Source organism: Eleutherodactylus coqui, chromosome 6 (assembly GCF_035609145.1).
Source record: "Eleutherodactylus coqui strain aEleCoq1 chromosome 6, aEleCoq1.hap1, whole genome shotgun sequence".
In the NCBI taxonomy this organism is placed as follows: Eukaryota; Metazoa; Chordata; class Amphibia; order Anura; family Eleutherodactylidae; genus Eleutherodactylus; species Eleutherodactylus coqui.
In genome coordinates, this window is record NC_089842.1 from 173,012,759 (window position 1) to 173,025,810 (window position 13,052).

A 13,052-nucleotide genomic window follows, 5' to 3' on the forward strand; every position below is an offset into this window, starting at 1 on the left:
GGAAAGCCTTATATTAGGGGTCTAAGTCCCCACACTATGGTGTACCTCTGGGGAGCCTTATATTAGGGGTCTAATCCCTACATTATGGTGGACCTCTGGAGAGCCTTATATTAGGGGTGTAGTCCCCACATTATAGTCGACCTCTAGGGAGCCTTAAATCAGGGGTCTAGTCCCCACATTATTGTGGACCTCTAGGGAGCCTTAGCCTTATTTTAGGGGTCTAGTCCCCCCATTGAGCTGGACCTCTGGGGAGCCTTATATTGGGGGTCTAGTCCCCTCATTATGGTGGACCTTTGGAAAGCCTTATATTAGGGGTCTAAGTCCCCACACTATGGTGGACCTCTGGGGAGCCTTATATTAGGGGTCTAATCCCTACATTATGGTGGACCTCTGGAGAGCCTTATATTAGGGGTGTAGTCCCCACATTATAGTCGACCTCTAGGGAGCCTTAAATCAGGGGTCTAGTCCCCCACATTATTGTGGACCTCTAGGGAGCCTTAGCCTTATTTTAGGGGTCTAGTCCCCCCATTGAGCTGGACCTCTGGGGAGCCTTATATTAGGGGTCTAGTCCTCCCATTATGGTGGACCTTTGGAAAGCTTTATATTACGGGTCCAGTCCCCACATTACTTTGGACCTCTAGGAAGCCTTATATTAGGGCTCTAGTCCCCACATTATGGTGGACCTCTTGGGAGCCTTATATTAGGGGTCCAGTCCCCACATTATGGTGGACCTCTGGGGAGCCTTAGGGGGGCGCTTTCAGCACCCCGCTAATCGCGGCATAACGCTCCCATTGCTTTCACTCGGACCTCTCAGACAGCCACTTGATCGCAGCGCTTTTCAGCGCCATGATTTTTTAGCGGTGTCTGTTCTATTTTTGAGCGCTTATCGCTCCTCATCAATGATGAAGAGTGCTAAAAGCCAGCATCAGCCACAGCGTCACTGCGGCAGAAAACTAAAGTAAAACGCGGCAAAGTGCCGCAATTTAAATTGCGGCACTTACTGCAATGTCTGTGTGAGGGATGCCTTAAAGTTCATATTGTGTTATTACATTAGAGGGGTTTTTGAGGATTAGGATATTTATGATCTAGGCCTCTCGCCGATCAGCTGTTTAAAGAGGTTGTGCACAGCGCTGTTAATTTTGTAGTGGCTTTGCCTGGTATAGCAGCTCAATCCCATTCACTTTATTGGAACGGAGTTGCACACCGGCCATGTGGCAAATGAAGGTGAGGTCACTGCCAGAGAAGAGGCTACAGCACTGTGGCCTCTTCACATAGCTGATTGGATAGGGCATCAATATTTTAGTCCCACATAATCCCTTTAAGTAAATGTAATATCTTGTCAGTGCATTCTGTGCTCACAATGCAAATTCCCCACATTATGAAATTATCTACGCCTCATCTGTCACTATTCAGTTTCCAAAAGGCAATTTTGTTAATAACGACTGCATTGGCTGGAGGTTTCCTTTATTGCTACTGAAAGAAAGGTCACTGGTGACAAGTCAGATAAGGTATCGCCCTCACCTGTTCCAGCATGTCTTTTGGTAGATCCTCCTGCTCATCCATTGTCAAAATTGCACGTTTGATTTCTTCATTTGACAACTTCAGCCTAGAAGAATGCAAACATTAAAGAACATATTAAATGATGGAAGTCAGGGAATGCCGACAGTTCTGTATCGGCGGCAAACAGTGGTGACCACTCTTTCCAGCTATGATAGAAAAGAACACTGATGGGAAGCAAGATTCTGCCACTGATTTAAATGTCATTGTGTCACATGAATTAGCAATGCTCTTTTCTAGTTACCAATTTCAAACAACTATGAATAATAGCGTCCCCAGAATCCTGCATATTTTTGTCTTAACTCCCCCCCCCCCCCCCTCCTCCAGCATAATGAGTTTTACGGTAACATGTACAACAGATCACTCTGAACCTGTACAAGTTCATACTGAACCTCACCATGGTAAAAGCGTCGTCACTAGCAGAATTCCCAGCATATCGTACAGCAAGTTAACACATGCTCCAATTATGCGTTAATAGTGTTGATCTCAAAGATTAAAGCAAGATACCTGACCGCTAGAATGCTGAACGTCACTGGAAATCCACATTTTTCTAAATTTAAACCCAAACTTTGCGATTCCAATTTTTATTTATCCTGCCCTCAGAATGCAGTCAGTGATGAAGCAATGGGTGATTATTGTTCCTCCACTTCTTGATTAGTTGCGATTATACAGTACATAAGTAAAAAGTAGGAGACCCATGGCTGCAGGATCTGACTACACAGGGTTTGTTTGTTGTCTGTTACCATGGAGAAACAAAGGCCTACATGCGAGCTGTAGACACAAATTGGTAGGTCAATTTTAATCAAGACTATTTGAAAAGTGTTTTTAGGAAAATGTCAGCTTTTTTTTTTTTATTATTTAAACCGCTTTACAAAAATGCCAACTTACAGCCAGTACTGAAATAGAACACTGTGCTGCAAACAATGTATTTTCTGTGGAATTTTTCTTCACTTTTAAAGCATTTTTTGGCAGTTAGCGGAATTTTTTTTTAAGGCAGTATTGCTCTGGGTATGGTTTTCCAATAGACTTCTGTATAGGACTGGAAATACATAGGCAGACACCGGAATGGTATGCAATATACAGTGCAGTGGCAAATTTAGTAAAAACAGATTTTGTTTAAGGCCAGGGTCATGGCTGTAAGCTGAATCCACTGCGAGAGACCCTGAGCAGATTCCAGCTGTGAGCCCGGCCATGACCCTGCGTATGCCCGCGTAATGTAATTGTGTATGGGCTGCAGGTATATCTGTGACCATAGCGAACAATGGGCTCTATGTAGTGGCAATCGCGGTAAAATAAAACATGCTCGTTTTTTCCCCCCACAAGCGAATTACGCAATGCTGACCTGCTAATGTGAGCGGAAATGTGTAATCCAATGCATTTGATTGATCCGCGTATTACCGCAGATCAAAATGCTCGCGGAATCCGCAATTCCTATCTGGTCGACTAACTGCGGAATTTGGTTTATGTAACATTTTGTGTAATCTGTCTTTTTTCTACAGAATTTTATTGTGCAATTATTTCTTTATGTCAAAAATGTGCAACATCAATTGTGAATTCCGTATTGGCACGCTCTTCCGCTGTGGAAAACAAAAAACGTACGAAATTGAAAAAAAAAGCAGATTTCAAGCCCCATAGCATAACACGGGGCCAATTCCAGTGAAAGCACCTTGAGTGAACCTGCACACAAGGTGGATTTTTCTGATGGCAGCATAATCAAGTACCAGCAAAATAGAGAAGATCTTAAAATCCCATCTACACATTGCAAAATCTTTCTGCATGCTAACCAGCCTGCGATGCTGATTTGAAATCCGCAGTGTGTCAATTCGCTCTGTAGATTTTCAGCGCAGATTTGACCTTTTGGAACTCCTCGGCACAATCTATGGATCAGTCTATACAGAGTCTCCTTAACATAACAAGGAGGCTCGTGTATATTCAGGCACTTCATAAGAACAAATATTTTGTTCTTGGCAAATGTTAATAGCTAAGGGGCGTTTGTGGAGTTATGGGAGGGAAGACATCAGATCAAAGGGGTCATCACCTAATCACTAAAAACAATTGAAGCTTATTAAATAATCCCTCGGGTGTTTAATTTCCGCCAACAGAACTAGCTCAAGGTTTAGTACAGCAAGATCTGTTTACTTAGAAGGGGGTGCTGAAAGCTGCAGTCCTTACATTGTAGTGCATCCATTGTGTTACTGATAAACAACAAGGGGCTTCACGTCCTCAAGCTCTTTGCTTCTGGTTGTTAAATGTCAGTTCATCCATTACTTTGGGGCCGTTTATACCCAACGATTTCTTATTTGAATGATCAAAAGATGTCAGAGTTCACTCGGGCAGCCTGTTTATATATCGCTGGCTCGTTCAAATGAGAAATCATTCAGTTGGTCACATTCGCTCTAAAAGGCTGAGCTCACCCCGCCATAATTCACTGCGTGCTACACATGACATTGCATAGTTGCTGTGTGCCACCAATTGTCATGTACTATCTTGGTGTGTATGTATGCATGGCCACTGTAGCAAACAAGTATAGTTGGATGCAGGGTTTCCTGACGATAACAGCTGACTATCGGGGAAAGACCTGGAGCAATCAGATGGGCCAGCTTCTATTTAAAGAGCTTGCCCAGTTAGAAATTAACTTTTAAAATGGAGAGCCACATCACTTGAAATAAAAAATAACAGAATGGTACTTAACCCTCCTCAGCCCCAGCAATCCAGAGCTGCCGTCCCGCTATTAACCCAGTCTCTGTTGACAGCGGAAGTCAAGTGACCGCTGTCTGCCAAAGAGGGTCTGTAGCGTCATGGCTGGTTCTCTTGGCATCAATGCTCACATCCTGGATGTCATGATGCCAGGAAAACGTGATGCTTTGGCCTCTGATTGGCAGGCGGTGATCAACTAACTTCTGATGTCAAGAGATCGGGTGAATTGGAAAGCAGCAGCACTGAATTGCCAGGGCTGAGGAGGGTAGGTAACCTATTGTTTTATTTAAGTTTGAAAGTTAATTTCCAACAGGACAACCCCTTTAATTCCAGTGGTTCCAGAAAGTCTTCAGACATGATCACTTTTCTTTACACTTTGTTATTTTGTGGCCATGTGTAAATGAAAAAAACATTTTGCGTTATCATTCTGCACTCAATATCCCAAAATGATAAAGTGAAAACAGAATGCTAAAAATCTTCGGAATTTTTTTTTTTTAAACTAACATTTTGCATTGATGTAAGTGTTCAGACCCTTTGGTGTGACACTGGGAGCCTCCCATTTCTCTTGATCATCTTTGAGATGTTTCTACACCTTAATTGAAATCCACCTGTGGTAAATTCCGTTGATTGGACATAATTTTAAGAGACACACCCCTGACTAGATAAGGTCTCTCAACTCACTATGCATATCAGAGCCAAAACCAGCTATAAAGAGGAAAGAACTGCATGTAAAACTCAGAGATGGGATTGTGTGGAGGCACAGATCTAAAGAAAGCTACAAAAAATATCTACTGCACTGAAAATTCCCAGGAGTACAGCGGCCTCCATAATACTTAAATGGGAGACATTTGCAACAACCAGGTCTCTTCCTAGAGCTGACGACCCACCTAAGTAATTGGGGGAGAAGGGTCTTGGTGAGAGAAGTGACCAAGAACCCAATAGTCACTCCTGGCTGAGCTCCAAAGATCCTGTGTGCAGATGGGAGAAACTTCCAGAAAGTCAACCATCACTGTAGCCTCCACCAAACTGGGCTTTAAGGCAGAGGGGCCAGAATAAAGCCTCCCTTCAGTAAAAGGACAGATGAAAGCCCACCTGGAGTTTGCCAAAAGCACCTAAAGGACTCTGACTGTGAGAAACAAGATTCTCTGGTTTGATGAAGCGAAGATTTAACTTTTTAGCCTCAAATCTAAACAATACATCTGGAGGAAACCAGGAACTGCCTGGTTAAAGTTAAAGGATCTGAAGACTTTGTGGACCCGCTGCACATGTTCTGGAACAGGCAGGTGATACACTCGGACTACCACTGCAGGGCTTGCCACTCAGCATTCCAAGAGTCGTGAACAGCTAGCCTGTCACTTAGTGGAAGTGATGTGTAAGGCTACACATCACATGCTGTGCAGTAGGCCCTTTGGGCTACAATCACATCCTGTGCAGTAGGCACTATTTCCTGCATGAAAATGCCTACCGTGCAAGTAAACAAGACTTTTTCCATTTACACTACCGGAAAAAACCATGCAGACGTGCTGCACTTTTTTAAAAAACCCAAGCAGGATCCGTCCACATAGAATTTTGTGGTATTTAGCAAAACCTGTAGAGCAGAGTGTTTAAGTACACAGTGTTTAGTTCCATTCACTTGTTCTTCACCAATCACTTGTATGTAATAAGCAAAAACACATTTTCTCTGCTTACATGAGATGAGGGACCTCAAAAAAATGACGACGTATCAGCCATCTAGTTATGTTTGGCTCAGCTTAACCAAAGGATAAGAGGTCACTTGATGTCTGGTTCTTGCAGCCATGACATCATTCCAAGGAGTCTCAGAAATCAGGGCAAGCAAGGGATTAATTCAGAGTGTTACAAAGTAGTTGTGCAGGTCATCTCCATCGCAACATACGACACCCGCAGCTTTATCTGCATTCCCCATTATACTACTTAGAACCATGTTGTGATAAACATGACAGTAGAAAACGACCCACTTGAAACGCACATCAGGTGACCGCATGCCACTGGTTTATCACATCGCAGCGGCATATAGATCACAGTTTGTAACAAAGTTGCTGTAGAGTTATTACATAGGTAAACGGAGCGTCATGTCTTATCTGTGAATAGGCCATGAATATTTAATAAATGGGGGATCTCACCCCCAGAAGGCTACAGGGTGTCCCCACTTTACAGCTGTTACATCCAGATGGAGGCTTTGAATGTACTGTACTATAATTGTCTAAGGTAAGAAAACCTTTTTAGAGTAAATGTCCACCAGTGTACATTTAATGGCTATGGACATCTTGGGGACACTTTTTAACTTAAATGCATGTATTTTGGTCTGACAATCATTTTTGCAATAGGGTGTAAGTAAAAATGTGCCTAGTTTGATATGTAGCAGCTGCAGAAGACACTGAATATAGACACTTTATATGGGACAACCATTGCTGCTGTGCATCTATGAAGGGGGCGGTAGTCATTCAGTAATTGTAAAAGGAGGGAGCCGGAGATCTCCCCCAGTCACCTACTGCCATTCACTGTGAACAGGCAGATGTTCATAGTTGAACTGCTGCCCGTTTACACTGAAGAACTCACTTACTAGTTGCTTCGTTTTACTGAGCTGAAATGAAGTGACTAATGAGAGATTTTTCACTCAGTACCGTCAGGTCCCATGTTTACACGGGTCAACTATCGCTCAAAATCGCTAGTTTGAGCAATTTTTAAGTCAATAATTGGCCTGCGTGGCCACCCTGTCTCAACAAGAGATCTGTCAGTGAGGCTTGACTGATGTATTAACTCCCTTTTAGGCCGCCTGCAGACAGCTGGGTCGGATCCGGCTGCGAGAATTCTCGCAGCCGGACCCGACCCGAGCATCTGCAGAGAGCAGCGTGACACTCGCCTGCTCCCGCAGCTCCAGATCTTTCATGTGCCGGCTGCCAGCGAATGCGCAGAGCGGAGCTGGCGGCCAGGGAGTGACGTTTCTGCGAGCCCCGCACAGAAATAGAGCATGCCACGATTTGTTTGCAGCGCGACATTTTGTGCAGCTAAATCGCTGCCGTCTGCCTAGGATTGCGTTTGTTAACGCAATCCTATGGCAGCTTCCACGGGTGGAAATTCGGCGGGAAATCCCGCCGCGGAATTTCCGACCGCCTGCAGGCGGCCTTACACAAAAATTATGGTTAAAAAAAATTGTTTTACAAAAGTGAACGATAAATCACTCAGTGTAAACACGGCTAACAACTGAATGATAATTCGTTCACTTATCGTTCATTTTATCCAAGCATATAAATCATTGTTGGCTCGTTCGCAAATGTTCAGTCGTTCTCATTCAGTGGTGCAGCAAACTGAAGGATCCTGTATAAAAAAAAAAGAAAAAAAAAAAAAAGATTTATCTTTGTGACTAACCGGACTGCAGAGCGAAGGAGCAAACTGTGACATCATTCGCTCAGGAGAACTATAATCCTATAATTGTTCCATGTAAACGCACCTTACATCTCATTAGCTTTCAGCTCTTATCTTTCCGCTCCTGCACTCTCTTATCAGCTAATTTAGGACTACAATAAAGTTTATGTTTGTTGGGGTCATAAATTAGCTGATTAGGATGTGCAGGAGAGGAAAGATAAGGGCTGAAAGCTAATGAGATGTAAGGTGCGTTTACATGGAACAATTATTTACAAAATAAAATAACAATCGCTGGATTGTTCGAATTTGAATAACAATCCTTCAGTCTAAACGCGGCCTACAATTAACGATAATTCTTTTGTTTCATGCAATCATGAAAATCATTGTCAGCTCGTTCACTATTCGTTCGGTTTAAACACCGACTGTTCAGCCATTCTCACATGGGTACAGAGAACTGAATGACTGAATGATCCTGTATAAAAAAAAAAAAAAAAAAAAAGGGATTTATCGTAATATACGAGGGGGTGCTGATAAGTCTTTGGCTTTGTGTTCCTTTTTTGTTTCTATGGTAACGAATGTTACATCACATGAAAGCCTTATATGTCTAATATACGTTTTGAAAATTTTATGGCAACAGTGATCTAGGCACGCGGGAAAACAAAATGGCGATATTCACGGCAAATGAGAGCAGAGGAGTGACAAAATTCTTCTGCAAGGAAAGTCCACGAAGGATATTCATGGTGCTATGTCGCAGACATTGAGGGATCAATGCCCTTCCTATTCTACTGTTAAGAACTGGGTTGCAAATTTAAAACGGGCCACTTCAGCATCAATGATGAGGAACGTCCTGGACGACCGAGAGAGGTTGTTGATCCGGAGATAGTCGATGCGGTGCACAACCTCATACTGGAGAATCAGCGAATATCAGCTAAAGGAATAGCAGACAACATGGGGATTTCTCGTGAACATGTCTGTGTCATTATCCATGAAATTCAAACATGAAGAAGCTATCTGCACAGTGGTTCCCCAAATGTTTGACAACAGATCAGAAAAGCATGCGAGTGAAAACCTCCCGGTCCATTTGTCAGCGTTTCCGAAGTGATAAGAACTTCCTGGATCGACTGGTCACTATGGATGAGACCTGGATTTATTTGTATGACCCTGAAACCAATGAGCAGTCAAAAGAGTGGAGGCACAGTGGTTCTCCTCGCCCAAAGAAGTTCAGCCACTAAGGTGATGGCGTCTGTGTTCTGGGATAAGGAGGGCGTGCTGCTAGTGGACTACCTTCAAAATGGTTCCACCATCAATACAAGGTATTACGTTGAACTTTTGGACCAATTGAAGGCAGCTCTGAAGGCCAAAAGGTACGGCAAGCTGTCCAAAGGAATCTTGTTCCTGCAAGACAACGCCTCCGCTCACACTGCACAAGCGACCACGGCAAAACTGGTGGAGCTAGGCTTCCAGCTGGTTGACCACCCACCTTATTCACCAGATCTAGCTCCCTCTGACTATCATCTGTTTCCAAACCTGAAGAAACACCTCAAGGGTACCAAATTTCACACCATTTCTGATGCCATGGCTGCTACGGATGACTGGTTTGAGGCACAACCAAAATCCTTCTTTTTGCAAGGCTTACAGAACTTGGAATACCGATGTAAGACATGTGTCTTAAGGTCCATTGTCTACAATTGTCGCTAAAATTCGCTCAAGCAAACGAAAGTACGCAAGCCATCGTACACTATTCATTCGCTTTTCATTTGTCGCTCAGTTTCAGGCGGCATAACAATTCTTAGCAGCTCAGTCACTTCTCGTTACATTTAAATACTCTTCGCTTAGTGTTTGACATAGGAATGTGAAGCACTGAACGAGAAGTGAACAATTCTCAACGATGATCTGCCTGTCAAGAGCGAACGAATTAGTGGGGATTTCACTCGCTCGTGCACACGTTCAAAAGACAATTGGCTCGCGTAAAGGGGTATTAGGGTAGCTTTAGACTGGCCAACCCTTAGCCAAAAAATTGCACAAATGAGAGATTTTCAGTGATAGTTGTCCTATGTAAACATGGGACCCAACGGTACCGAGCGAGAAATCACTCGGAACTCACTAGTTGCTTGCTCTTAGATCACTGAAAAGACGTGACTGGAGAGCAAATTTTCGTCAGTGTAAACAGGCAATCCACCTTTGGAAGACTGCTTGTTCTCAGTGAAGGGAGGTGAGCAGCCGGAAGAGATCTGCCTCCGTTCACTGAACTATCGCTTATAGTGTTCCCATGTAAAGCCACCTTTAGACTGCAGTTTCTATATAGTCTGCTATGTATAAGCTGCAAAAGACAAAAACGGTACAAAAATGTATAATCCAGCCCCTTTGGAAAAATGATTGTCAGCGCAAAATACTTTCATCTAGGTAAAAAAAAAAACTGCCCTTAATAGCCTTTAAATAGAATTACTCTACATAAAGGAGTTACAAATGCTATAAAGACACACTGCTCTACTTATAGTAGTAGCAGTTCAGAGCTGCATTCACAATTTTAAAATGTGTCAGAGCCAAAATCTCCCAGCCTTTCTTGCTGGCTCAGTGCCGCTACATGTGGACGAGCCTCAAGTGATGTGTTTGAGAACAAGTTTGTTGAAGAGGATTAATAACCAACTTTTATCTACTGTGCTTTGAACTTTGACTCCCTGGGACACATTGTTGAGAAAAGTGTCCTAAGGCTGAAGAGAACAATTTCATGCGCACTTCTACATAAAGGAATTGCTAATTAAGCAATTCCTAATATAATTCAGTAGGTTCAGATAAGGTGATCCTAGTTTTTAAGGAGCTTGGGAAACAAATGAATGTGAAGACTGAATGTCCTCGGTCGGTGCTTACATCTACATTCCAGCTTTTGCTGACATTGAGCCATCAGGATAATATCTGTCAACCAGAACCAAGTTAAACGTGCAGGGAGCAATAAACCTTTCATGTCAGTAGATATGCTCCTCTGTGCCCGCTTTATTTTTCATGGGTGTGGCATAGAAATGGAAATGAAAAACCGTTTTCCCACAACATCCATCAGAGCTGACAGCGGGACAGCGTCAGAGGCTTTTCCTCTTACAACTTATTCTGAGTTCATAGTACATCAAGTGACCAGGAAGAAAGTTATAGATGACTTCCTTAATAAAAAAAATAGCTGGATAAGGAGTTCTACGCTGGAGAGAAGCCAAAAAAAACCCTTATTTTTAGCTTTGGTTCTGCAGTACATCTAAAATAGCACAGATTTTCTGTTTCCAATATAATGAAAGGTGGAGCCTTTTTTTTTTTTTTTTTACTGAAAACAGAGGAGCACAGGGCATTAGGATGAAAAGTTTCTACACCTAGTCTGAATCTCTCAATGGAACAACATATATTGTACATTGCAGCTGCCACCAACTTTAAGGCTCCAATAAACCAGACAAATAGCACATCCTTATAGACTACCTGATCTGTGAATACCACCCTGTTTAGGCTTACCAAATAGCTTTTCTAACAGGAGACTACAAATGAGATCCTGCTTGGCCCACCTGAAGTATTTTACTATGTTCTCACTACAATTTTTAGTACAATTTTGATGTATAAACCAGGAAAGCTTCCAGCATATAAGTCCAATGAACCCATAGAACCCCAGGAACTTGAATGAGAGAAAAAGTGCTTTACTATGTAGAAAATCACAGTTAACTCCACTTTATTTGGAGGCATCCCGCAAGGTATTCTGTTCTTAATGGGAGCCATACGCATTGGAACATTCCGTTTAAAGTGTACATGGGGAAATTCTCAACATATACCTCAGAAAGAAGACTCAAATGCAATGTGAATATACCCTAAAACACACTAACCTAACAAGACTAAATCGGGGTTGTGACCGGATTCCTGGTTATTTTCAGAAAGTATGTATGTCACACTGGCACTTCTAATCTCTGAAAGCCCTTTCTTCCCTCAATGTCTTACATTAATTTTGATCATTAAACTGGGTAAGGTATATCCAGCATTACATCCATGAAAACAGAAAATAATGCATGTAACAAGACAGTCAGAACATTATTATTGCACAGCCAGACTTCCTAACTCTGGGTCATAGAACATAATGTTGGTCAACTCAAGAGAATCCAGAGATTCTCTGAATGGAAGGGAAAATGTGACCTTCCTTGTAAGTGTTAAGGCTGATTTAGACAACGATTATCACTCGAAATTCGCTCAAAAGCCATCATTTAAGCAATAATCGTTGTGTCTATCTTGCACCCGTCGTGCTCATCGTTGTCTTTCAGTCTGCTTAAAATCCATCATTCGGCCGTTTGCTTTTCGTTTGGTCAAAATGACATCGTTCAGAGATTTTAGGGTAGTTTTCAATGCAAACACTACCCAACGATAGTACAACGACTGAAAAGCCTGACATTTTCCAACTATTTTCGTTAGGTTAAAAACGTCTGTCTTTAAAAGCAAAACCATCGCTCACTTTTATCGTTATAACGAATTTCGAGCGATAATCTATGTGTCTAAATGGGGCTTTACTCCACAAAGCATTTTGCACCAGGACTGATTAAAGGAGATGTCCCGCGCCGAAACTGATTTTTTTTTTTTTAAACCCCCCCCCCCGTTCGGCGCGAGACAACCCCGATGCAGGGGTTAAAAAAACCACCCGCACAGCGCTTACCTGAATCCCGGCGGTCCGGCGTCTTCATACTCACCTGCTGAAGATGGCCGCCGGGATCCTCTGTCTTCATGGACCGCAGGGCTTCTGTGCGGTCCATTGCCGATTCCAGCCTCCTGATTGGCTGGAATCGGCACGTGACGGGGCAGAGCTACACGGAGCTACACGGAGCCCCATAGAGAAGAGGAGAAGACCCGGACTGCGCAAGCGCGGCTAATTTGGCCATCGGAGGGCGAAAATTAGTCGGCACCATGGAGACGAGGACGCCAGCAACGGAGCAGGTAAGTATAAAACTTTTGATAACTTCTGTATGGCTCATAATTAATGCACAATGTACATTACAAAGTGCATTATTATGGCCATGCAGAAGTGTATAGACCCACTTGCTGCCTCGGGACAACCCCTTTAAGACTTGGACTTAATATTTACTGGCCTTACATACCATAATGTAGCTGAATATAGATTATATGCTACAAATTGGGCAATCAGCTACTTTGCACGTTTTGGTCATTCTGCAAAAATTCAATGCACGGTGTAAAAATGTTAAGGCATATATATATGCTACACCATCTCAAAAACAGAAGTTTTCCTTAAAATACTTTAACTTCTAAGGGAAGAGAACCTGGTCTTGTGAGCAGGCAAGAAATTCATTGTGGGCATCTTCAAAGAGCAAGCATGACCCTAGATGGTGTTGGGTGGTCCTGATAAGCAAGCCAGACTAAAATCAACCAATGCATGCTCTAGAAGAGAC

The 13,052-nt window shown here is 42.9% G+C and overlaps 1 protein-coding gene across 5 annotated transcripts in view; it reads right to left on the minus strand.

The window, feature by feature from the left end:
• DAAM1 (dishevelled associated activator of morphogenesis 1) overlaps positions 1 to 13,052 on the minus strand; it is a 188,686-nt gene that overhangs the window by 37,357 nt on the left and 138,277 nt on the right. For all 5 annotated transcript variants that reach the window (XM_066608225.1, XM_066608227.1, XM_066608223.1 and 2 more), the window contains one exon: positions 1,522 to 1,606. In XM_066608225.1, the coding sequence (XP_066464322.1) occupies positions 1,522 to 1,606 (85 nt within the window). The remainder of the gene's footprint in view (positions 1 to 1,521; positions 1,607 to 13,052) is intronic.